Source organism: Nomascus leucogenys, chromosome 6 (genome assembly GCF_006542625.1).
Source record: "Nomascus leucogenys isolate Asia chromosome 6, Asia_NLE_v1, whole genome shotgun sequence".
Classification (NCBI taxonomy): domain Eukaryota; kingdom Metazoa; phylum Chordata; class Mammalia; order Primates; family Hylobatidae; genus Nomascus; species Nomascus leucogenys.
The window spans coordinates 61,599,425-61,624,666 of NC_044386.1; the positions used below are offsets into that span (position 1 = coordinate 61,599,425).

General features: G+C 41.8%; 1 protein-coding gene across 1 annotated transcript in view; it reads left to right on the forward strand.

Moving 5' to 3' along the window:
- Positions 1-11,723, forward strand: part of GPR176 (G protein-coupled receptor 176) — a 126,060-nt gene extending 114,337 nt beyond the window's left edge. The window contains exons 2-3 of the mRNA XM_003266714.4: positions 3,481-3,733; positions 8,486-11,723. Coding sequence (XP_003266762.1) covers positions 3,481-3,733; positions 8,486-9,608 — 1,376 coding nt within the window. The 3' untranslated portion in view covers positions 9,609-11,723. The remainder of the gene's footprint in view (positions 1-3,480; positions 3,734-8,485) is intronic.
- Positions 11,724-25,242: the final 13,519 nt, after the last annotated feature.

Here is a 25,242-nt window from a genome sequence, read left to right on the forward strand (position 1 = left end):
ACCTCCACTTTGTATTAGCTTTTTTCAAGTTCTAGTTTTTAAAATGTTCTGCGTGGCATGTTATCTTTCTGTAAAAGCATGGCCATGGATCTTTTACTGCTTTAAGTCTCTGGGGAAACTGGTAGTTTTCAAAGGGGTAATGTGTCTGTTTTCCCAGAAGGATTCCCAGATGCACACGATTTCCCAATGCTCTTTTGGAATATCTTTTTCATTTTAGTTACTAGTCTCTTTAACAGGCCAGAATTGTTGCTCTCAAAGATGCAAAGCCAATAAACCAGTTTAAAAGGACAACCAAAGTTAAAATTTTGCAGAGGCAAAATTTAGTTGGAAAAAGGTTCTTTATTATCAGTCAAGCACTGTCTGTCAGAGTTGTGGTTAATTCACATGTCTTTGTCTTCCACATCCACTATCTTTGACTATTAAGTATATTACAGAACGAGAAGTCTCAATTTGTATTTCTTTTTTAACTTTTATTTAAGTTCAGGGCTACATGTGCAGGATGTGCAGGTCTGTTCCATAGGTAAACATGTGCCATGGGGGTTTGTTGTACAGATGATTTCATCACTCAGGTCTTTTTTTTTTTTTGAGATGGAGTCTCGCTCTGTCACCCAGGCCGGAGTGCAGTGGCATGATCTTGGCTCACTGCAAGCTCCGCCTCGCAGGTTCATGCCATTCTCCTGCCTCAGCCTCCCAAGTAGCTGGTATTACAGGCGCCTGCCACGCTGGGCTAATTTTTTGTATATTTAGTAGAGATGGGGTTTCACCGTGTTAGCCAGGATGGTCTCGATCTCCTGACCTCGTGATCTGCCTGCCTCAGCCTCCCAAAGTGCTGGGATTACAGGTGTGAGCCACCGTGCCCGGCCATTACTCAGGTCTTAAGCCTAGTATCCGTTAGTTATTTTTCTTGAGGAATGACATAGTTACAGCAGTCCCAGGGAGGGCAGACTTGTACCAATGTCACCACTCTCTACCTCTTATTTCCTTTTTGGTTGTATGGGCTGTATATCCTAATTGTGTTGCTGTGTCCACAGCTATGGCATTGGGTATTGTCATGGAATTAAACATTAGAAAGCGTAATGGGAATACATAGGGAATTGGAATGGTTCCAGAGCTTAGATTATTTCTAGGGGAGAACAGGTAACTTAGAATGTGACCTCTAAAATAAAAAGTATATAGCGGTTGAAAATTTTGTTACTTAAATATATAACAAGTTATCCTTACTTGGTATGCCTTGTAAAATGAAGGAGAATCTGAAGTGCTAATGAGGTTAAATAATCAGATAGTTATCTTGCTTTGTTGCTGTGTGGGCACGCACATGCACATGCGCGCGCACACACACACACACACACACACACACGTTTATTTTTAAATGTATAGCCAATTGGGTATTGGGTATGGGTGCTTGTATCCTGACATATTCATCCAATTCAGGTTCTTAGAACCAAATGAATCGGTTTTAAATGGGTAGAGAGAGCGAGAGCAGAGGTTTAGAGAATGGAAAGAACATAGGATTATTTAGCCTCAGGTTCTTAATAGCAGAAGAGATTAGGCTCTGCATGCTGTCTAGAGGCATATAAATAGATGGAAATAAAATGTGATTATAGCAGTCTTGGGTTTTAAAGAAATAACACCATGAAAACAACTTTCCTCATTCATGAGCATGTAAATGCTAATAAAACCCCTCAGCAGGCTGCCCTGCACACCTGAGGTCTGGTTCCCTGTGAGAGTCTGGGCATGGGGCTGTGGACTCTGTCTAAAAGTAGTTTAAAAGAAACTGTAGTCTGGGGGCCAACTGTACCAACATGCCGGTTACAGTTGCAGGTTCCCAGTTCCATACTTATGCACTGTGATTCAGTATATCTGGTACAGTCATTCCGACGTATGGTGAGATTTGGGAACTGCTTGCTGACTTAGAATATCTTTACATGACATACATACTACAAAAGGGGTTCTCTTACCACAGGGACTTTTGATTACTGTGTGTCTGCTAATTTTACAAATTCATTTCTTCAGCAAATATTTATTGAATGCCTACCCTGTGCCAGATACTGAGTTAGGCATGGAGTTGTAACAGTGAACAAGATTGATACAGTTTTTCTTCATGAAATGGAGAGATAACAAGTCAACAAATGAATAATTGTGATGAGAACTATGAAGGATGCAATGGAATATGATAATGGAGCATAATGGAGGCAGGAGCAGTTAGTGTTTAAAATAAAATGATGATTAGAGAAGGCTTTTTTGACAAGGCAGCATTTAAACTAAGACTGGGATTTAAAGTAATCAGACATATGAACAACATCCCAAACAGTTTAAAAAAATGTGTACAAAGGCACTGAGGCAGGATTAGCCCTGATGTGTTTCAGGAACGGCACAAAGGCTGGAGTGGCTGGAGCCCGGCAAGCCAGGGGAAGGAAGGTATAGATTAGGCAGTAGGCATCAGAATAGGTAAACCCTTGAGGAACATAGTGGGGACTGAGAAGGGTATCAGAAGTTTATCTGGAAAAAGGATTCTGGAGTTGAGGGGAAAACCCTACTTTAGGACATGAATTTGGGAGTCATCAGCATTTTGATGGAAAATTACCAGAATGGGTAGTCTAACGTAGGGAGAGGCTATTGAGAGAGGATAGAGGGGGCGGAGCTGTACCATGCTCTTCTGCAAAACCTGGTAAGGGTAGACTCACAGCAGCCAAGGACTGGCGGAAGTGGGGGAGGGTGGAAGGAAAACCAGGAGATTGTAGGCCTGTGGAAGCCACAGAGGACAATGCTCAAAGAGAGATGATTGTTTGCATCACTGCTGCTGAAGTCCAGAACAATGCTGTCCAGTATGGTGGCCACTAGCTGCATGTGGCTATTGAAAGGTGACTAGTGCAAACTGAGATGTGCCGTAAGTGTAAAATAAAATGCACATTGCATTTTGAAGACTTAGTACAAAAACAAGAATGAAAAATATTAATAATTTTAAAGTAATCATTGCATGTTGAAATATTTGGGATCTGTTGAGTTGAATAAAAAATATTATTAATATCTCACCTGCTTCTCTTTACTTTTTTAAAACATGGCTACCATAAATTTAAGATGACGTGTGGTTTGCACTGTATTTCTATTGCAGAGTTTGGCAACATGGAGGTCACTAGAAAACTTGATAAGAGCAGACTGCCTGGGATTAAGTAATAACTAGCACATTGTTTATACACTGATGACACTAAGCCATCGTTATAATACTGTTTTGCCCAAAATTAAATAGAGAAACCACTAAAATTTTTTCTAGACTTATTGATATGTGATTTAATAATTTCACATAAATTGACTGTAATGTATCATATATGTTAAATTTTAATATTAATAGGATTTACATTAAATCTTTTGAAATCAACTCTCAAATGTGTTTTTATTACATTTTTTAATCTGTACTTTTTTCCTTTTTTTAGTTTTAAAATTTTTATTTAAATTATTTTATTTTCTTTCATATCTGACCAGGAAACTTCATGGTGTTATGGTCAACTTGCCGCACAACCGTGTTCAAATCTGTCACCAACAGGTTCATTAAAAACCTGGCCTGCTCGGGGATTTGTGCCAGCCTGGTCTGTGTGCCCTTCGACATCATCCTCAGCACCAGTCCTCACTGTTGCTGGTGGATCTACACCATGCTCTTCTGCAAGGTCGTCAAATTTTTGCACAAAGTATTCTGCTCTGTGACCATCCTCAGCTTCCCTGCTATTGCTCTGGACAGGTAAGATCAGGTAGCCAGGAGCTAACTTTTTTTTTTAAGTTGTATTAAAAAATTAGCATCATGAAGCAAATGATGAGTAGTCAGTGTTCTGGGTATACTGCTTTTTAGTCAGCTTGTGATCAACAGAAAGGGAATAAATGTCCAAAACAGATGCCTCACAAAGGATGGGTTGATTTAGCAACAGCCATGGAAAATAGAACCATTGAGAGAAGACCTGGGGATGGGAGTTCCATGGTGAAGATGCTGGGGCAGAGCTGCTAGATCATGGTGTCACTTCAACTTGGTTGCAATTGGTGGTATTTCTGTTGCAATTTGCAGTAGATTTTTCATCTGATTGATAACTCTGCAATTAGGGCTTTTTGATGCAGTATGGAACATCTCTGAAAGAACAAGGGAATGATTCAGTGGTTATTTAACAAACGATTAGATGGTCCACTTGGATCTGGCTAGGTAACACCAGAATTCCTCTGGAGGATTTATTTCCAAGGCTTCATATTACAGTGGTGATTGCTTTCTCTTCCTATCCTCTTTAAAAAGATGTTCATTTGGAAGTGAACCTTACATCTTAGTTACTGCCATTCTACATAATTTGATCAATTTTATCAAAGTTGCATAAAGATCTCGTAATCAGCAAATTCCTGCCTTTCTCCTTTCTAGCTAATGCTTCATGAATACAGTTTAGATGATATATTCTAGAGAATTGAATTACGTAAGCAAACAAGAATTGTAAAGTATTTTATGTCCATGAGTACTTTTGATTTTAAGATTAACAGGAAACGTTGCTGAAGGGAAAGTGCAGGCTATTCTGATTTTATGCCCTATGTTAAAATTTAACTACATTTTAGATTAATTTGAAAATTTAGAACTCTTTGTCCATTCAAAACATAATACCTTAATGACCTGTGAGGGTATTGATTGTAGAACCCATCTATAGAGTCATTTCAGCCTCTTAGGCCAGGGACCCTGATTTCTTCAGCTGCCTGGTGCTGTCTGCATGGAGGGACACAGAGTCACATGAAGCCCCCAGCATACTGGGAGAAGTCATTGCCATTGTGGTTAAGAGAATGGATGTTGGAATAGAAGCCTAGCTTTGAGTCCTGCCTACATAGCTTTCTAGCTGAGTGGCTTTGGGTAAAGCTGCTTAAACTTTCTGAGCCTCAGATTCCAGAGCAGTAGAAAGAATTAAGTGAATTATTTATGGCCTGTGTTAGGATGGGCTGCACCAATACTTGCCTCTCTTTCTCAGGCTTCCCTTCTGATGGCACATTCTTCCTTAGATATATTTCTGCAATCATGTTACCATCAGATCTTGCTGGGAGCAGCTCCAGCTCTTTAGAAGGGACTGGAATCTCACCATCCATGGAGCCAAACAAGGCAGGTGACAAGTCAAGCAACAACCAGGTTGCAACTGTGGCACGTGGAGAGTGTGTCCACATTCTCGTTCACGGGGATCAGCTGCTCAGCAGTTGCAGCTACTACTTGCTTTGCAGGAATCTAGACTCGATGGGCAGGACTTTTTTATTCTTTCAGAAGAGGAATAAAAAAATCTAGAATTCTATAATTTAAAAATGTTGGCAATTATTTTTTTTTTCAAAAAGTATTATGTGGGTCATGTGAATCCTGTCAGCAAGATGAATGTGTGCCCTGAGATGCCAATTTGCCACGCCTGCTTTATGGTGACATTGCATGTCTCTTCCATTGCTTTTTGAATATCTGGAAAGTGCCATTGCACAGGACTGGAATATAAGAGTGAAGTCAGAGTCCTTTCTCAAGAGTACTTCTGGTGGGTACACTAATGCATTTTATGTTGAACCATTTTGTGTTCAGTGTCCTTCTGAATGCCCCTGGTAGTACCTGCTCTGGTAAAGTCTTAAGTCTTCAGTTTGATATTCTGGACTGAGATATAATTTACATATAATAAAATTCACCTATTGAAAGTATACAAGTCAATGAATTTTAATATATTTATAGAGTTGTACAGCCATCATCACAATATAATTTTAAAATATTTCTATTACCTCACAAAGAAACTTGTGCCCATTTACTTATAGTCACTCCTTGTGCCCATCCCCAGACCATAAACAACCATGAATCTACTTTCTTTTTCTATATGTTTGCTTTATTGGACATTGCATATAGGTGGAATCATACAATGTGTGTTCTTTTGTCTGGCTTCTTTCACTCAGCATGTTTTCAAAGTTCATGTTATAGGATGTATCAGTACTTCATTCATTTTTCATGGCCAAATAATATATTCGTTTAATTTTAGGAGTATACCAAATTTGTTTCTCCATTTACTAGTTGGTGGATATTTAGGTTGTTTCTACTTTTTGGATATTGTGAGTAATGCTGCTATGAATCCTGAAAGTTTTTTTTTTTTTTTAAATAAGACTCAACAAGAAGGAGAATACATTATTCTGAACAGTTTGCTGTTATACCTGGAAGCAATGCAATAATCCCTGTGGGTTACTTCTGGGGCCTTGGTCTTAAACAAAGAAATACGAAAACAGTAAGAAATTCTCATTTTCTTTCCAGCAGAAAAGCTATTGTAATTTTATCATAATTTTAAAAAGTAAAACAAGTCCTTTTAGTAGGAAAACAGGGCTGGTGAATTCCTATTTTGTTATTCACAGATGCAGATTACTTGCAAGCATCCACATGTACATCTGAAGAAGAGAAGACAGTCTTTTCTCTCACTTCCTTCACAGCTATTCGTTTCATGGCACTAAGTCAGCAAGTTCATCGGGAGGTCATCTACACTTCTTGCATCACCGTTTAGAGGTGTACACACTAAGAACATTATTTATAGTGAGCCTGTGTGCCTATGTTGCAATCTGTTTCCCAACACGTAACAGGATTGGAAATTAATGGAAGCCTGGGTTTGTTACATGTCAGTGAGCAAATGGCAGTCAGAGCCAGTGAACTCCTAAGCATCGATTCACATGTCCGGGTAGGACCATCACATATTTACTGAGTTGTCGTTAGAAAACTATCTATATTCAGAGAAAAAAATGTGAAAGCATGCATCACTTATGCACTTCTTTCTCTTTTTCCCTCCTCCCAGAAAGAAATCTAGAACACATCTTACCATGCTGCCTCCTTCCCTGATTGTCCATGGTCGCTATTGTGTTTGCATCCCATCTCTTTCAGCCTGAAATGTTCCCCTTCAGCTGGTCCCCCTGCCAGACTCCACTGCAGTGTCTCCCTCTCTTGCCATTTTCCCAGGTGGCTTTAGGCGCTACCTGTACCTCCTTTGTGCCTGTCTCTAGTAGAGCTGTCATCTCCTTGTTCGTAATTGTTAGTGTGTGTATCTTTGTCCCCGTTGGGTTTACAGACATTCCTGTGTCTTTTCATTCTTATAACCCAGTGCCAGGCACAGGACCTGGTGCATAGGTGGTGCTCAGAAGTACCTGTTACAGGAGGCTGGGCACGGTGGCTCACGTCTGTAATCCAACCACTTTGGGAGGTCGAGGCGGGTGGATCAGCTGAGGTTAGGAGTTCGAGACCAGCCTGGGCCAACATGGCGAAACTCCGTCTCTACTGAAAATACAAAAATTAGCCAGGCGTGGTAGTGCATGCCTGTAATCCCAGCTGCTTGAGAGACTGAGGCAGGAGAATGGCTTGAACCCAGAAGGCGAAGGTTGCAGTGAGCCTAGATTGCGCCACTACACTCCAGCCTGGGCGACAGAGTGAGACTCTATCTCAAAAAAAAAAAAAAAAAAAAAAAAAGAAGTACTTGTTATCTGAAAGCTTGCGTGCTTACTTGCCCTATGAGTGAATGGGTGTCACTAAGATTGTAAGGTCAACCCCAGCATTAACTGACTGCACACATAAGGCCAAGCAAATGTGAAGAAACTGACCATATCTCTGAGGGCTAGTGGCAGCCCTTTTACTACAGATGTGGTTCTAGGGTGCAAAGAGTTACTCAGTTCCCTCTAATCACTGGTGATATTGAAACGGCGTGATTTTGGAATTCTGTTTAGGTGTTTACAGAATGATCAAGTTAAATATTGGAAGGAAAAACAATGTCTCATCTGATTTTAACAAAAATCTAATTGTGCAGGCATTTTAGACCTATTAATTGCCCTTAGGGTTACTGAGTGATTATCACGGGAGCAATGACTGTTGAGCAGGCATAACTTTTGTCAGCCGAATTGATTTTTGTGGAAGGATCTTGTCAGAGTCCATTCTTCATACTGGGTTATTCTGCCCTGAACAGCTTTAATTGCTAATGATATCTGGACTGTGGCATAAGTCTGCTTTAGATATGTGTGTAGACAAACTTATTTCTGTTGGTAGCTTTGAAAATTGCCCTAAAGCTTCTTTAGCCCATATAAATTTTTTTACCAATTACCCTTTACCCTCAAATTGAAAAGTAGATATCTTTATAGCAGATGGAGAAGTCTTTTATATGGAGGGCACTCTTTGAGATTTCATCCTGGTAGCAATAATTATAAAGCTAGCTATGAATTGAAATTATTTACTTGTTTTCCTGTAAAGCCTCGTGAGGACAGGGCTCTCCTCTGCTCCTTTGGAAAGGTTTTTATTTTTTGGTCTAGTGACGCTTCTCATTGTACTTGCAAAGTCCTCAAAACTTAAGGTCTGGCTTCCTGGATTCCCCCAGTGCTTCTCTGTCTTAGGCTGAATAAACGAACTTGACCTTTCTTCCCTCTCATCTACTTTTGGTGATATAGATTCCCCTAATTTAAAAAGTATCTTCTGTGGAATTAATTTTGTTTGTGTATCTTGCAGGTACTACTCAGTCCTCTATCCACTGGAGAGGAAAATATCTGATGCCAAGTCCCGTGAACTGGTGATGTACATCTGGGCCCATGCAGTGGTGGCCAGCGTCCCTGTGTTTGCAGTAACCAATGTGGCTGACATCTATGCCACGTCCACCTGCACGGAAGTCTGGAGCAACTCCTTGGGCCACCTGGTGTACGTTCTGGTGTATAACATCACCACGGTCATTGTGCCTGTGGCAGTGGTGTTCCTCTTCTTGATACTGATCCGACGGGCCCTGAGTGCCAGCCAGAAGAAGAAGGTCATTATAGCAGCGCTCCGGACCCCACAGAACACGATCTCTATTCCCTATGCCTCCCAGCGGGAGGCTGAGCTGCACGCCACCCTGCTCTCCATGGTGATGGTCTTCATCTTGTGTAGCGTGCCCTATGCCACCCTGGTCGTCTACCAGACCGTGCTCAATGTCCCCGACACTTCCGTCTTCTTGCTGCTCACTGCCGTTTGGCTGCCCAAAGTCTCCCTGCTGGCAAACCCTGTTCTCTTTCTTACTGTGAACAAATCTGTCCGCAAGTGCTTGATAGGGACCCTGGTGCAACTACACCACCGGTACAGTCGCCGTAATGTGGTCAGTACAGGGAGTGGCATGGCTGAGGCCAGCCTGGAACCCAGCATACGCTCGGGTAGCCAGCTCCTGGAGATGTTCCACATTGGGCAGCAGCAGATCTTTAAGCCCACAGAGGATGAGGAAGAGAGTGAGGCCAAGTACATTGGCTCAGCTGACTTCCAGGCCAAGGAGATATTTAGCACCTGCCTGGAGGGAGAGCAGGGGCCACAGTTTGCACCCTCTGCTCCACCCCTGAGCACAGTGGACTCTATATCCCAGGTGGCACCGGCAGCCCCTGTGGAACCTGAAACATTCCCTGATAAGTATTCCCTGCAGTTTGGCTTTGGGCCTTTTGAGTTGCCTCCTCAGTGGCTCTCAGAGACCCGAAACAGCAAGAAGCGGCTGCTTCCCCCCTTGGGCAACACCCCAGAAGAGCTGATCCAGACAAAGGTGCCCAAGGTAGGCAGGGTGGAGCGGAAGATGAGCAGAAACAATAAAGTGAGCATTTTTCCAAAGGTAGATTCCTAGCAAGGATTGTAAATTCTTGGAAGCAACGGGGAGCTTCCATATTCCCACCAGAGTGTGGGAATGCTGTGGCCATGTGATTGTATGATCTCCTTGCAACTCAGTGTGAGTTGATTCCTCCAATATGGGCCAGATGCTTTTGAATGATAGGGAAATCTACATAAAATCCAGTGTCCTCTTTATTGAGGGAGTATATATATCCATCTCAGTGATCCATGTCCTTAGTGAAGTCCACGTTATTCTCTGTGGGGACAAGAGCTGGGCAGTTTTGAATGGGTCTTGAGGTGGATACTCCATGTGCACTTTCTGGGGATGCCTCACTTCCCTGGGCTCCACAGAGAACACACAGAGAGAAGACTTTCAGAGCTCACAGCAGCAGGGAGCAGGGGCACTCTGAGGGAATTCCAAGATCATGATAGAGCATGGTGGCCCCAGAGAAAATGCCTGTTTGATGAACTTAAACGTGTCAAACATTTTCTATTGAGAAGATAGGGATTTGGCATCTTACACTGTTTCTCTGGAAGCCCCAGTCATATGACTCACTGTTTCTCCTGATAACCCTTCATCCCTTTCATTGGGGATGTAGGTAAGGGATGATGATTCCTCACCTATGGTACACATGGCAATAGATGTGCCTAGGAGTAAAGGAGATATTTTGTCCTTGATAATTCTGATTTTCCCTTGGCATCACCAACGCCTCAGAGAGATACACCTGCACCCTCCGGTCAGGGTCAGTGTTGGTTGGAAAACACTGAAAAGTCTTTGCTCTGTCTTTCACCTTAAATTGTGTTTTCTCAACACATGAGAGAGAAGCTTACAGGGGGAGATGCCTGAGAGATGCCTATGGCGCAGTAGTTTTTTTCTCTTCCCTATGATCTCACATGAAAGGTGCTATGTAACAACCAGTATGAGTCAAGTATATTGAAAAAATCATCTTATGCAAACTTTTGGAATTAAAAGGTATTTTTTAAATGGAGTGTTAGTGTCAGCTGGGTCCTTTGGAAACATCACACTGAAAAGGCCTGATTTGGAAAGGTGACTCTACCCAAAAGGTTGGCAAGAATCTGACAAAGATGGTTTCCTTCCAAGGAAGACTCCAGAACTCAGGTGTGGCCAGTCTCCTTTTCAGTGTGTTTGTACAGCTGTGGTTCTCTCTTAATTTTGGACACAGAGGAGGAACAGAACAGGGAGAAATAATCATTGTAGAGTGCCAAGGCAACATCTGGCCCAGATGAGCTCTTCACTTCCTCCTTCCCTGTCTTTGTAGGAGCCAGAGTGGGCAGAAGAGGGAGGGCAGTGTCCTCAACTCATCAGCCTCACAAGCAATTTGGGACCCCTCTGGGGTGGATTTCACCAGGTTGAATTAGAACCGCAGATAACACTTCCCTGTTAGTGAGGACAAACCAAGTGCCAGCTCTGCCCTTTTCTCTAGAGTGTTGTGTTCTTGCTCTTGGTACTTAGGGGAGCTAGTCTGGTGCCTTGAGCAAGCTTGAAGGGAAATGGGTGTCCTCACCAGCAAACTTCCACATCTCAACTCGTCCCCTCTTTTGACCACACTGGCCCCATCTCGGAGGGACCCCAGACCCTGTACGGAGTTCTGTTTTCCTTTCTTCTCTTGGGTGTGGTGTCTTGTGTTTCCTGAATGTGAATCCAAAGACCCTACCCCTGGAGAGGAAGCACCTTCCTCTTTGTGTTGGTCTCCTCATAGCGTTGTTTGATCTCAGCAGAAACAGGGGGCTGCTACAGCCTCCTGCGGCTCCGCTGCCTCCTGGGCCCTGTGTGCATGGCATCTCTAGCTCCTTTCCCTGATAGTCAATGCTGTGGCCCTTCAAGCTTATCTTTCAAAACTTTCACAATCATTACAACTTTTATCAAGGGGAATAATAATCTCTAGGAAAATTGTGTCCACTTTAGGAGAATCTGTCAAGTGTAGCCACTTTGGTGTTGTTCTGATAATATACTGTATATGTACAACTTAATAAATTTTGATGAGGCAGAATCTGGTTGGGTATGTTTCTTATGTATGTTTGAAGCAGATGGCTGACTTCTAACAGGTCATTGCCAGGTGTATTTCTATACTCTTTGAAGAATAACATTTTAATAAAAAATTGAAAAGCAGTTTCTCTTGAGCTATATTTTCTCCCCCTTTTCTCTCCCTCAAGTGACATACTGTTGGAACCTGTCTCTTCCTACATGGTCTGTGATGAACGATATTCATTTTTTTTTCTCATGAATGCAGATGTGGCATTTCAGTAGCATTTTCTTGTATTGTTGCAACTAAAAGAAAATAAATTCCCTAAGGAGGAATTGCAGCATTTGAAAAAATATCACCAAGATGGGTTCCAGATTGAATTGGCGATGGACACCCAAATCTCTAGGCGGCGCTACACAAAGGAAGCCTGGAGTGCAGCCGTCATCATCCCTCCTGCGGGAGGTCAGAGCACAGCAGTTAGGGCCATGAGCTTTGAGGTCAGATTTCCTATGTTTAAATCCTGGCCCCACACTGACTAGCCTTGTGACCTTGGGAGGATGAAGTAACCTTCATGTACCTCAGTTCCCTCTCTGTAAAATGGGAGGATAATAATTGTGTCAGAAGCTTCTGTTGCCCCTTCTCACATATTTCACCTATGACTTTAGCTGTGTCCGCAGTGGGCTGTTGCTGGCGGCATCTACTCACTTCCCTGCAAGCAGAGTTCCCTGTGTCTGGGAATAATCCTTGGCCTGTGGGGCATGGGAACCACTGGATAAATACCCCTGCTACCTGTCCTGCTGGACAATTGTGGGAGGCCTCTGTCCAGTTCTCAAGAGGTCACTGACACGGAGTTAAGTCCCTGTGGCCCACCATGGCACTTCAGTAATGCAGCCTTATATTGTCTCTACTTTCTCCTTCTCCGACTCACTTTCTGCAGCCCTCATTCATGCCTCAAGGATCACCTCCCAAACATACTACCTGCACAAGGCCCTCGTCTCAAGCTCTGTTTTCAGGGAGTCCAAGTGAGGCATAGAGCACCTGTTAGGATTAAATGAGATAATCTGTTTAAGACGATGCCTGGCACAGAGTACAGCTATATCAGTGTTAGCACTTACACATTACATAAAAAATAAAGTGGATAGGCAGCTTATGTGGAATATTCTTAGAAAACTATCGGTCTTTTCCCCAGTTATTCTAACAGTAATTAATTTTCATAATGATGATACTTTGGGGTAATACATAATGCCAAGGGACTATTAGATTCCCTGAAGAAAAAATAACTGTGTAAGCCAGAGTATTTCTTAACTAGACAATTCTCAGTTGAAAAAAATAGGATGTTAAAAGAAGGTTCACCTTGGCCACTAACGTGTAGGCCGTATCTGAATATGAATGCACTCAATGACCATATCAAAGTAAGGGCAGAGCCGAGTACATAGAGTATCTAAGGACAGATGTGCAAATCCAAAGTGGCCCCATCTGTAGGGAAGAAACTGCAAGTTAGTCGGTGGGCTAAATGAACATCTGGAGCTCAAGCACTGGTCTGATTCATATGAGGAGGAAAGCCACTGCTGCATCCCAGCTGGGTACTGCTGAGCTCTTGGCAGACCTGCCCCAGAGGTGAGGTGGCTCTGCGCACATGCAACTGCCGCTACAGGTCGGATCAGAGATGCACAAGGAAAAAAGCTTATTATGGGTGGAATTGTGGTGGAGGGAAAGGGTTAATGCTTTCGTAGTGTAGTCTACCAATGTCTCAACATACAATGTCAATAATTCCATAACATAGTGATGCGCTTTCCCCAAATAATTGTAGATATTTAGCAGATTTGTATCCCAACTAATGTGCCACATTAGAGCTCTGTAACCAAAAGAGAAATGAGTCATGGTAAATAACCTGGGAATCTGTGAATAAAATAGGAATTGAAATAAGTATCAATGCCCAGGGCAGCATCAAAAACCTTTTTGTGCAAAGCATATAAAATAAATGGAAATGAGCTTAGATTCTCCATACATGAGGTTTCAGAAGACAAAAGAGCTCCCTTTTTCTTAGCCTCAGTTTCAACCCATGTTTTCCCCCAATTATGCCAAAGGTATCAGTTGATCAGTAGAATAAAGGTTGGAAACCTGTATAGAAATGAAAGTGTGATCTCTGGCATTGTTTATGCGAACCTCTACAGCACTTCATGTCCTGGGGATTCAGGGGCTTCTTATTGCCAGATTGAAATGAGTGAATGGTGAATGAATACATAAGAGATACAGCACCTGGAGCAGGGGCGCGGTCTCTGTCGTGTATGAGTGATGAAAGATTTGCTTTCAGTGGAGTTATTGCTGGCTCTTATTGATTTCCTTGGAATGACTCCTGCAGAGTTAAAAGGCATCAAATGCAAGGCCTTTGATCCATCTCCTTCTTCAAACACCCAAGCCTCCTTTTAATGCACTAGGAGTGTAAGTTCCAAAGTTGGAGGGGAAGTTCAATATTGAGAAACACAGTTCCAGGCATGTGTGTTGGGCTTTGAAGAATAATTCTTCTATCAGCTATATCGATCAGAACTTAGTGATGAAATCTTTCTGCCTCCCTCAAATTTCTTTTTATATGTGTATTCATTAAAGTCCATATACAAAATGCAATATACACACAAAGGAGTTACTAGAATAAACACGTGATATACATTCTAAGGCAACAGGTGAGAAAATAGAACACATGGCATGATGCTCTTGCTATATTAACCATATTCCCTGTGCATCTAACTTCTCTTCTCTCTTTGCCTGGCCCCTCTTATTCACATGCATTGCCTCAGGGGAGGGGACGAGGCTTTCATTGCCTCAAGGGAAAGCAGATATCCTTTGAATCTCTTCCTAGTTTTTGTGTCTCAAAACCTAGGTTTCAGGAGAACAGAGGGGACTCTTAGGGTTAGGCCAGTGAAGTTTTGGTCATAATTGTCAAGGAGTGGGGCATGCTCCAGTCATCTATTGGGTAAAGGCCAGGAATGCTGTTAAATACCCTCTAATGTACAGGACAGCCCTCACAACAAAGAATTATCTGGGGGCTGGGCGCGGTGGCTCACGCCTGTAATCCCAGCACTTTGGGAGGCCGAGGCAGGCGGATCACGAGGTCAGGAGATCGAGACCATCCTGGCTAACACGGTGAAACCCTGTCTCTACTAAAAATACAAAAAATTAGCCGGGCGAGGTGGCGGGCGCCTGTAGTCCCAGCTACTCGGGAGGCTGAGGCAGGAGAATGGCGTGAACCCCGGGGGCGGAGCCTGCAGTGAGCCGAGATCGCGCCACTGCACTCCAGCCTGGGCGACAGCGACACTCCGTCTCAAAAAAAAAAAAAAAAGAATTATCTGGTCCATATCAGTAGTGCTAAGGTTGAGACACTCTGGGTTAGCCAAAAGTTTGAGGTGGTTTGAGGAGGGTGGGACCATCTCCCCAACCCTTACCTCTGTCCTCCATGCAAACCCAGGTTATTTATGGAGAAAACAGAAGAAGTTTAAAGAGAGTTGTCTAGGTCATGAGACATCTGCTCGGTGGAAAAATGCAAGCCTGGCTGCTTTTCCTCAGCTGGACATCTGCTTCAGGGATGGACTTGCTGATCTGCCCTCTGAATTTGGAGGTATGAGAAAGGAATTGGAGAGAGATGACAGAGTAAACAGAGAGGGCATCCTGCACACCCACTATGTGGCATAGTGAGAATGGGTGATTTTCTTAAGGTCAAGGAGACACCACAGAAACTCGACTTGAAAGCTGGCCCCTGGCCAGATTTGGAGGAGGCTGCGGGTGGATGCTGAGAGGGGTTGAAAGTGGTCAGGCCAGCGCTGTGTCTGGCACCAGAGATGTGTACAGTCTGGCACCAGAGACGTGTACAATGAGGGCCACATGCCACACCTCTGGAGATTCCCTGCCAAGTACCAATGAGAGAACAGTGGCTGCACCAGTCAAGGAGAAGGTGTTTGCTCCTTTTGCCCGTCCTTCCTCCTAACTCCATGGAGGCAGAAGGGAGACCTGCAAGAGGAAACATCAAGCTGTAGGAGGAGAGGTTTCTCATCCACTCATGGTAAGTTCCTTGGGCTACAGATCAAGGCTGAGTTGGGGGAGAGGAAGAGCATTACATTAGGCATCACTGTGAACTTTAAAACTGGACCAGACTCTTTAATATCTCAAAGTGACTGTAGAGTGCTAGGATCTCCCTGGGCTACAGTTAAGGAACAAGAAAGGAAGCTTCCATGGATTACTTACCACTTCTAAGTTCAGACTCTACAGTAAATCATGACGACAGTTAGGGGAGCCAGCCTTGGAATGAAGGTGACAAAGAGGACAGCACAGTACAGATAGGGCAACATGTACTTGATGATGTCACTGAGCTGCTAAGTCACATGTCTCTACCTTTGAACTTCCAGTGAATGTGAGACAATAAATTTCATGTTGTACACACAAGTTTGAGTCAAAGTTTTGCAATTTTCTGCAGAAAGCACCCTCATCATACTTGATATGTGAGCTAATTTATTATTTGCAAAGAATGCATCAGAAATTGCTCCTGTTTGGGGTACAATATCAATAAAATAAAATAATCTTCTCAGATAAATTCATTGTTTTCCTGCCTGGGATCTACCTTTTTATGCTGTATCTGAAGTTTTATATTAACTTAATGAAGAAAACCCCACGAAGGAACCATGTGTGGTTCCTGATAAGAAATGACTGATTGATTATACATGTCTAATTCTATTTCTTCCTGAAATGCCACTAAAACCCCATTTAAGGGGTTGAACAGAAATGTCATAAATCCAGAAGGATGCAAGGAATAGGAGAGAAGACAAAGCGCTCTCTGGTTCCAGGTGAGTCTACAACAGCAACAAATTTTAGAAGCTGGAAAGCAGATGGAAGGTGGTAACTGATTGGGCAGCAGATTTAAGAACTTCCCAAGAGCTTTTTTTCTCTCTTTTTTTTCTTTTCTTCTTTTGTGTCCTTTGGATCTTCATTTTTTTTTTTTTGTTTTTTTGAGACGGAGTCTTGCTCTGTCGCCCAGGCTGGAGTGCAGTGGTGCAGTCTCGGCTCACTGCAAGCTCCGCCTCCCGGGTTCACGCCATTCTCCTGCCTCAGCCTCTCCGAGTAGCTGGGACTACAGGCGCCCGCCACCATGCCCGGCTAATTTTTTGTATTTTTAGTAGAGACGGGGTTTCACTGTGGTCTCGATCTCCTGACCTCGTGATCTGCCCGCCTCGGCCTCCCAAAGTGCTGGGATTACAAGTGTGAGCCACCTCGCCCAGCCCTGGATCTTCATTTTTAAGGGCAGGAAACATTTTCTACTATCTCACTGAGGATATTAAGGATAATTCTTCTCTATGGGTTTGTCTTAGTTTCTAGTTTTTTTGCTAGAGGTTTATTTTATTTTTTTCCCTGACAGTAATAATTCTTAGCTAAGGTATTGGCTTCTCTAGGTACCTTTGAATTGAAAGCTCAGGTTGGAGAGGTTGACAGCTGTTTGAGAAGTAATTAAAGCCCCAGCTAGATCTGCTGTTGGTGCCACACTGCTGAGCCAGCTGCCTCTCCTTAGTCCAGCTTCACCACTACCCCGCATTTCCAGATCTTCTCCCCACACTCCATTCCCAACACCCTTCTGGTCAGGACTTTACCTTCCTAAGGATTGGAAGTATTGCACAAGAGAGCGATATCCTTATCTACTATGACAGGAGGCAAAATCAAATTATGCTCAAAATGTGTGATGCGAAACAGAGTAGAATGTGAGTTATTTAGAAATATGGGGATGTGTGATGACTGCCAGAAGAGGCGGCTAAAATTATTGCAAGTCCTTGTCTCTGGGACTGTTATTGTTTGTTTGTGTTGTTTTAAGCCTTTTAGTTATATTTTAAAACAGTCTACATGTATTATTTTGATAAGAATACAAATTAAAGTTAAAAGGCTTCTTAATTTTGCAAGGCACCATCAGACTAAACAAAAGAAAAAAGAAGAAACTATATACATCATTAGAGGAAATTTAGAAAATGAGGCAATTTAGGCTGTCAGGGTCAGAGAAACCGATGGCTTTTGCTGATATGCTCAAATCATGTCAGATGTACCCAGATAATACCTTTGGCTTGGCTGTATGAACTAGGCAATCATGGGCTACAATGAATTCTACTTTTCTCCCCATATCTTCTCTATAGCCAAGAAGAAAGATTTCTTCTTTCTTCTTTTGTGTATTTTTACAGTGCTTTTAAGAATTATTGCTACTTTGTTATATAGATTTAATTTAAGTAATGTTGGTTTGCTTTAGAAATTAATTTAGAACCCACAAAATATTTTGGATTAATATGTCTAAGATATTGAGTTTAATAAGTCAAAGCATCCTAGGATTTATTTATTTGTAATTTATCTTCTCATCTACTTTAAAAAAATCTAAAGTGTATGCAATACAAGTACCTTTGCATCAACCAAAGGTCAGTAGAATATTACTTAGAAGTTCTTAATTTTAATTTATAATACTTTGTCTTAAAGTTTATTCCCTTGATAACATTTGGCTTCTTATTGCCTGCTTTATATTTAGATATGATGTTTCACTGGAGGATATTAAAGCACAGTCCATGGGCTTTCTGTAGGAAATGATACAATCTCTTTTTTGCAGATGGGGAAACTAGAGACACAGATGGCCACGTCATTAGCCCTAAGAGATGAAGCAAGTTAGAGACAGAGCTAAAAACAGTACAGAAGGCATTAAAGCCCAATTCTTCCACAGCACCCTCTAAAGTAGTGATGATCATTATCATCTATCATTATCATAACTATTTTTTGAATACCCACTTGGCACATATCATTAAACTGTACTGGGGACTAGATGAAAATCCTTGATGCTTGGCAGCTGTTTTGCTCAATGTTGTTTTCCAAATTTACTTCTTCTCCCTCATGATTTCCCCTGTTTTGTTGTAGAGGCATTCAGTTTAAAATAAATGTTAAGATACTCTTGAAGGAATGCCAAGACTGAGGTCGCTCTGCGGAGAGCACTCAGAGGCATCTTCTTATGTCTTGTGTCCTCCATGTTAATATCTTCGCTTTTTTTTTTTTTTTTGAGACTTTTGAACATGAGCAGACAGCCAAGGATGACCAGTCCTCTGAGGAAAGTATCTAACATACAGGCAGATGCCAAAACAAACACACAAGAAAAAAAAAATTGGGGGGAAAAACAGGATATACAAAAAGAAGAAAACTTAAAAAAAAAACAACAACCCATTCTTAATCTCCTCAGGGAGACATAAGAAGATGTTATATGGCCTTAAAAGGACATTCAAAGGGTCCTTCAGAGGGCCTCACTCTGTCACCAAGGCTGGAGTGCAGTGGCACCATCATAGCTCACTGCAACCTCAAACTTCTGGGCTCAAGAGATAATTTTAAAGAACTTTTTTGTAGAGACAGGGTCTTGCTGTGTTGCTCAGGCTGGTGTTGAACTCCTGGGCTCAAGCGATCCTCCCACCTCCCCCTCCCAAAGTGCTGGATTATAGGAGTGAGCCACTGTGCTTGGGCCTCCTTGTTAATTCTGCACTGGGTTTACTTAACTTTAAAAGTTTCTGCCATCGAATCACTTTCACCCATTGCCCACATTCCTGAGAGTCACTTGATACTCTTCCCTGTAAGGATATGAAACATTAACAAGATTCATTTATTCATAACAGTAAATATGATTGCATTTGATACATGCTATTGTAATGGAATATAAAGTGTTCAAGATATGGTCCCTGCTCTCCAATGATTTCTTTTGATGAATGACAAGTCTTTCTTAAATTCAAAAGATTTCTTTCTCCATAAAATTCTCATTTACTTTATATAGTGATAACATTTTGAATTTGGAAAATTTTAGCCTAGTCATATACCACCCCTGTAATTTAATATAAAGAAATTGAGGTCCAGGAAATTAAGTGCTTTGTCCAAGACTATGGATCAGAACTTATGATTCTTTTTAAATTTTTTATTTTTTTAACTTTTAAGTTCAGAGGTACATGTGCAGGATGCGCAGTTTGTTACGTAGGTAAATGTGTGTCACGGGGGTTGGTTGTACGGAGTATTTCATCACCCAGGTAGTAAGCCTCGTAACATTGGTAATATTTCCTGCTTTTCTCCCTCCTCCCACCCTCCACCCTCCGATAGGCCCCAGTGTGTGTTGTTCCCCTCTATGTGTCCGTGTGTTCTCATCATTTAGCTCCCGCTTACAAGTGAGAACATGTGGTATTTGGTTTTCTGCAGAACTCATGATTTTTTTTGTTTGTTTATTTGAGATGGAGTCTCGCTCTGTCGCCCAGGCTGGAGTGCAGTGGCGCCATCTCGGCTCACCGTAAGCTCCGCCTCCTGGTTCATGCCATTCTCCTGACTCAGCCTCCCGAGTAGCTGGGACTACAGGCGCCCACCACCACGCCCGGGTAATTTTTTGTATTTTTAGTAGAGACGGGGTTTCGCCGTGTTAGCCAGGATGGTCTCGATCTCCTGACCTCGTGATCCGCCCACCTCTGCCTCCCAAAGTGCTGGGATTACAGGCGTGAGCCACTGTGCCTGGCCCTTGCTAGAAGATTTAACTCAGAAAAAGTGACCAATGAATGATAGAAAATTGAATGCATGGATGCAAGTATCCACTCGAATACAAAATTCTCACAAATTTGGGTCCAGGTAATGATCTCTAGGTTCATTTAAAAAATTGTTGGCAATTTTCACAAAAATACCATCATCAGTAGCAAGCTATACAAGATAGATGAGCATTTAATGCACACCAGATATGAATTGAACCTGATAATTCATCTACTTTTCTTTCATTCTCCAGCATGGATTGGATGGTTGCTGTTATTTGACATAAAAGTACTCATTTTATTAACAAGTGCAATGAAAAATTCAGTATGGTGTCTCAAGAACATATTAATTTCCCTATTTCAACAAAATAAAGAACAGTGCTAGAGAGTTATCTTCCCATTGTTTGACAGATAGGCTGGTAAACTGAAGTCTGAAGGATGAAGAGGCTTGCCCTTCCATAACAGAGGTGGGATACATATACAACTCTCATAAAACCTAAGCCAATTCTTAATCTGTTCTATTGCATCGTTCTATAAAAACAGCGCACTTCTCTTGTGGTTTTGCTTAATTCCTTGTTCGACAATTGCAGGGACAAGACAGATGGCTGTTACCATTACCCAGATGTTTCTAAACAAGCAATTCTTGCTGCCATGCACGTTGAGCAGATGCCTTTTACATTGGTATGAATGTTGGGTTGAGATACATGAGCAGGTCATTTCCAAAGAGAGCAGAGACTGCTTAAATCAGAAAATCCCAGGGTCTCAGAGCTGGAAGTAGTGGTAGAAACCTTTATCTACCTCTTATTTACTAGACGAAGAAACTGAGGTGGAAAGAGGTTAAGAGACTGGGCCCAGGCCACACTGTCCTTGGCAAAGACAGGGCAGAAAATTCAGAGATGTGTATTTTAAAATGTGTGTCAGTGATGAATTACAAAAATATAAAACATAACAAATTTTGAACTAAATTAAAACACTAATTTTAATTTGCCTATTATGGCAAAATGAGGGGAAAATAAGCCAGCTTCTATTAAGAAAGGAGTTTGGATGATCAAATTTTAAGAATGTAAACAAGAAAACCAATAGTCTTCAAAGTGATGACTAGTTCCTAGTGTAATAAACACCGTATGTTCAGATAGAAACATTACTTTGGATTCGAGCTAAGAAAAAGATTGTGAAAGAAATAAAGTGAGAAGCTAAGAACGCCAGGATGAGGCTTAAATATTGTGATGGCCTGACCCATGACTGATGAACAAACCCCTGGGGTGGTTTACTTCTTATTTCCTTATGTCTGAGATGTTAACTCTGAGAAAAATCATTTCCATACCTTGCTGCTTAACACCCTAAATATTTGGCTTGAATATGTTTCTAATATGGCATCTTAATTATTTTAGCTTCATTTTTTGTTAAAATATGTACAAAGTTTACATAATAATGAAGGCTTACATAACTTATATACTAAAACTTCATTTTAGTATTGTAGGAAAACAGCCTGTTGCATAGCAAGATGACCAATGTGTTCCTGTAGCATAGATAAACCCCCACAGAGATGCTTATCTAACCACCCCAGGGGTCACGAGTTTTGCAAGAAGGCCTGAGGCATGACTGGCTGCACATCTTTTCCTAAAATCTTGCTATATAAAAGATGCTTTCTGGAGGGCAGGTGCGGGGATCCACTGTCTCTCTGGCCGCCGGAGACATGGCTTCTCTTTGTAAGCCCCTATTGAACGTTTCTTTCTGAGAAGCTGGACTTGTCTGCTTCTTTCATTGGCCTCTCAGCTTCCTCGGCCTTTGGGGGTAGGTTTCCTAGACCTGCTCACCTCAACCAAGTACATAGATCAGGAGATCCAATTTAGAACAACAAACTAACAAACCCCTATGGGATTAGAGAGACCAAGCTCAATACTGAAGTTAGGTTTTGGATTCAGAGACAAGCATACCTGTAGGTTGAAAGCATGAAGCATGAAACCCAATGCATGGGCAATGTTCAGAATCTGTTGGTTTCAGCCCAAGATTGATAGTTGCAGTGAAATTTCAGCCATTATGTGCAAGCAGTGTCACATCCATTCAGCTGACCGAGGAGAGACACTAATCTCAGTGGGCATCCAGCAACTGAAACTGCAGCTGGCCTTGGGAAGTTTCTGCCAACTCTTTAAATCTTTACAGGTACAGAGTTGCTGCAGGTGACCAAACTTTGTACAGTAAGATCATGAGAAAGTTAAGCAGTCTGTTACTTTGAGGGAATTTCCTCAGAAAAGAAGAGAAATCGATTTTTTTCTCCTTTCTGGTGAGAATGACTCACTTGGCAGAGCCGATTGCTTTAGGGCCGACTTGACATGACACCTTCCCCCTGCAAATGACTCCGGATATTATAACATACCTTCATTTTCATTGATTTACTTTACTATCTTTAAAAACAACCCTCTAGGCCAGAAGCATGTAGCTGCACTGCTCTGTGTATGTGTGTGTTTGTGTGTGTGTGTACGTATGTGTGCACTGATTTTTACACAATTTCACAATGTCCTGGAAGTTTCTAGCCCCCTATGTTGACATTCGGATCCCTCGAGCCAATTAAATAGTTATATGACAATACATGATCTAACTTCTTTCACTGAAAACAAACCTAAAGTCATCACTATGTTTTTGGACCAATAGGCATTGAGAAGTCTTTTAAACAATGGAGACATCCACTGACCAGCAGCTACTTCTGTGTAACACTCCACCGCAGACAGGGAGAGGAGGGAAAGAGTTCTATAGGGAGAGCATTTTTCAGTCTCTAGCCTGCTGTTTACAAAGGAAGTGCTGGATGTCACTGTTCACAGCCTCCGTGTAGAATAGCTGCAGGGGGCTCCATGGTGCCTCCGGGAGCAATGTCCTTGCCAGTATTTATCCTCTAAAACATTAACTTGAAGTCAGTGGTTCATCTGTACCACAAGCACCAAGGGACTTGTTAAAAATGCAGATTCCTGGTCTGCATTCCAGACCCACTGAATCATGTAATAGGACTAGAATCAATATTTTAAATAACACCTGAACTGATCCTTCTGAACAATAAAATCTGAGAACCCATTTGAATCGGGTTTATTTCACAGCTTTTAAGTTCTAAAAAATGTACTAAAATAAGGTACTAAGCATATACGAAACATATACTTAACATGTATTTTACTTTCAATAAAAATAGCATTAAACCTGGGCAACATAGGGAGACCTCACCTCTACAAAAGAAAAAAAAAAATTCAACTGGGCGTGGTGTTGCATGCCTGTAATCCCAGCTACTCATGAGGCTGAGGTGGGAGGTTGCTTGAACCTGGGAAGTTGAGGCTGCAGTGAGCCATGATCATTGTGCTACTGCACTCCAGCCTGGGCAACAGAGTGTGACCATCTCAAAAAAAAAAAATAAAAACAAGTGTTACTTGTTCCAGAACCTGATTGTTGTTTCTTTCCGGCTTTATTTACTTCCCTGTTCATGACCCTTGCCAGCATGGATGGCACTGTGGCCAAGCAGGATTGGGAGATGCTGGAGGGAGTACAGTTGCTATAAAAGGGGTACATGGAATAAAACATGTATTTCTTTTTAAGTCTACTGATTTAATGTAAATACAGGTGTGTGAGAACTTTCAGTGTCTCAAAGTCACCATGGTTTTTTGATATTATTTATATGTACTAACATTTTAAAAAATGCAGTTTTTTTGAGATCAAATTTTCACTTTTTCTATTTGGGTGGCTATTTAAAGACGCATCCAAGCACAGTTCAAACATACAAGATACTTCAGTTCAGTGGTTTCTTGAATTACACCTAAAATCCAAACGAACGTGTTTCTGAAAGCGGCTGCCAATTGTTTTTTTTTTTTTAAGAGGACAATCAGCACCATCTAGCGGACACAAATATCTCCTCTTCTAGAATTCGGACCCCCGAGGAGATGAAGAGGGCAGGCTTTGGAACCTAGGCTGGAATCCCAGTGCCAGTTAGTTCTCCAATGACCTTGGGACAATTACTTACCCTTTAGGTGCTCTGCTTCTCAACTCTAAATCCAGGTAATACTAGTGCCGACTCATAGAATGTTATGAATGAAGTGAAATGATGCTTCGAAGGCAAGTCTGAAACACTTTGTAAATGTAATTTTTCAGTAACACTAAGCATAGATTCACAGGACATGGGAACTGTCCAGTGATAAACACTATTATCTGCTCTCCAGTAGAAATGGCTATTCTACACAAAATCCAGTGTGTAGAATCTATGATATGAGGCTTAATGAGATCCCTCTCCTACCATATTGTTACATTTGGTTGAAGTTTATGGTGAGAAAAGGGAAACTGGGGCAACAAGGCTGAAATGGTAGCTGGTGCCCAGATGGCAAACAATGCTCTTGCTTGCTTTCATTCACTCAAATCTGACTCCACTCAGAAGGAGGATGTCAAGAGTAGGGAGAGACTGCAAACAAAAACAAAACCTAACTCTGAAACTAACACTGCCACTTCCATATGTCATCAACCTGGAATGAGACCAGGGAAATTTTAGCTTCAAATATCTTGACTCTAGAAGAAATTTTTATGAATGACTTTGAAGGGCACAACACTTTCCAGGATGTGTTTGCGATTTTTGAAAATGGAACTGCAGAAAACACAGTATAGACATTTGGTGCTCTCGGACTTACATCCGAATGTTGTTTTGAGGGTGTCACCTGCAATAGCTGACACAGAAGTATTTGGGGAAATTAAAAACAAATACACAACAAATGCAATTTATTAAAGCTGGCCCTTAAGGCACACACAGCCTCTCGGCAGCTTACAAAACGGAAGCATCAGGAGGTAAATAAACAACGTGAGAGTGACACACAGACAAAACAATTCAAAATGAGATAAATAGTTTTATGCAAAATATAGTCAATAGCGACTTAGTCTGGAAAGGTTACAAACAGTGAAGAGACACAAAGTTTACGTGGAGCCCGAATTTTATTTTCACTTGCTTTATATGCATCTTATGTTGCATTTTAAAAGCAACAGTTAAAAAAATGAAAACAGTAGTAATCATGTGCACTAATCATAGGTCCACTTTTTCTTAGTTCAGCCCCTCCCCCCCAAGAAATTGGGAAGGTATTGTTTTCTCAGTGGACACTTTAGTCAC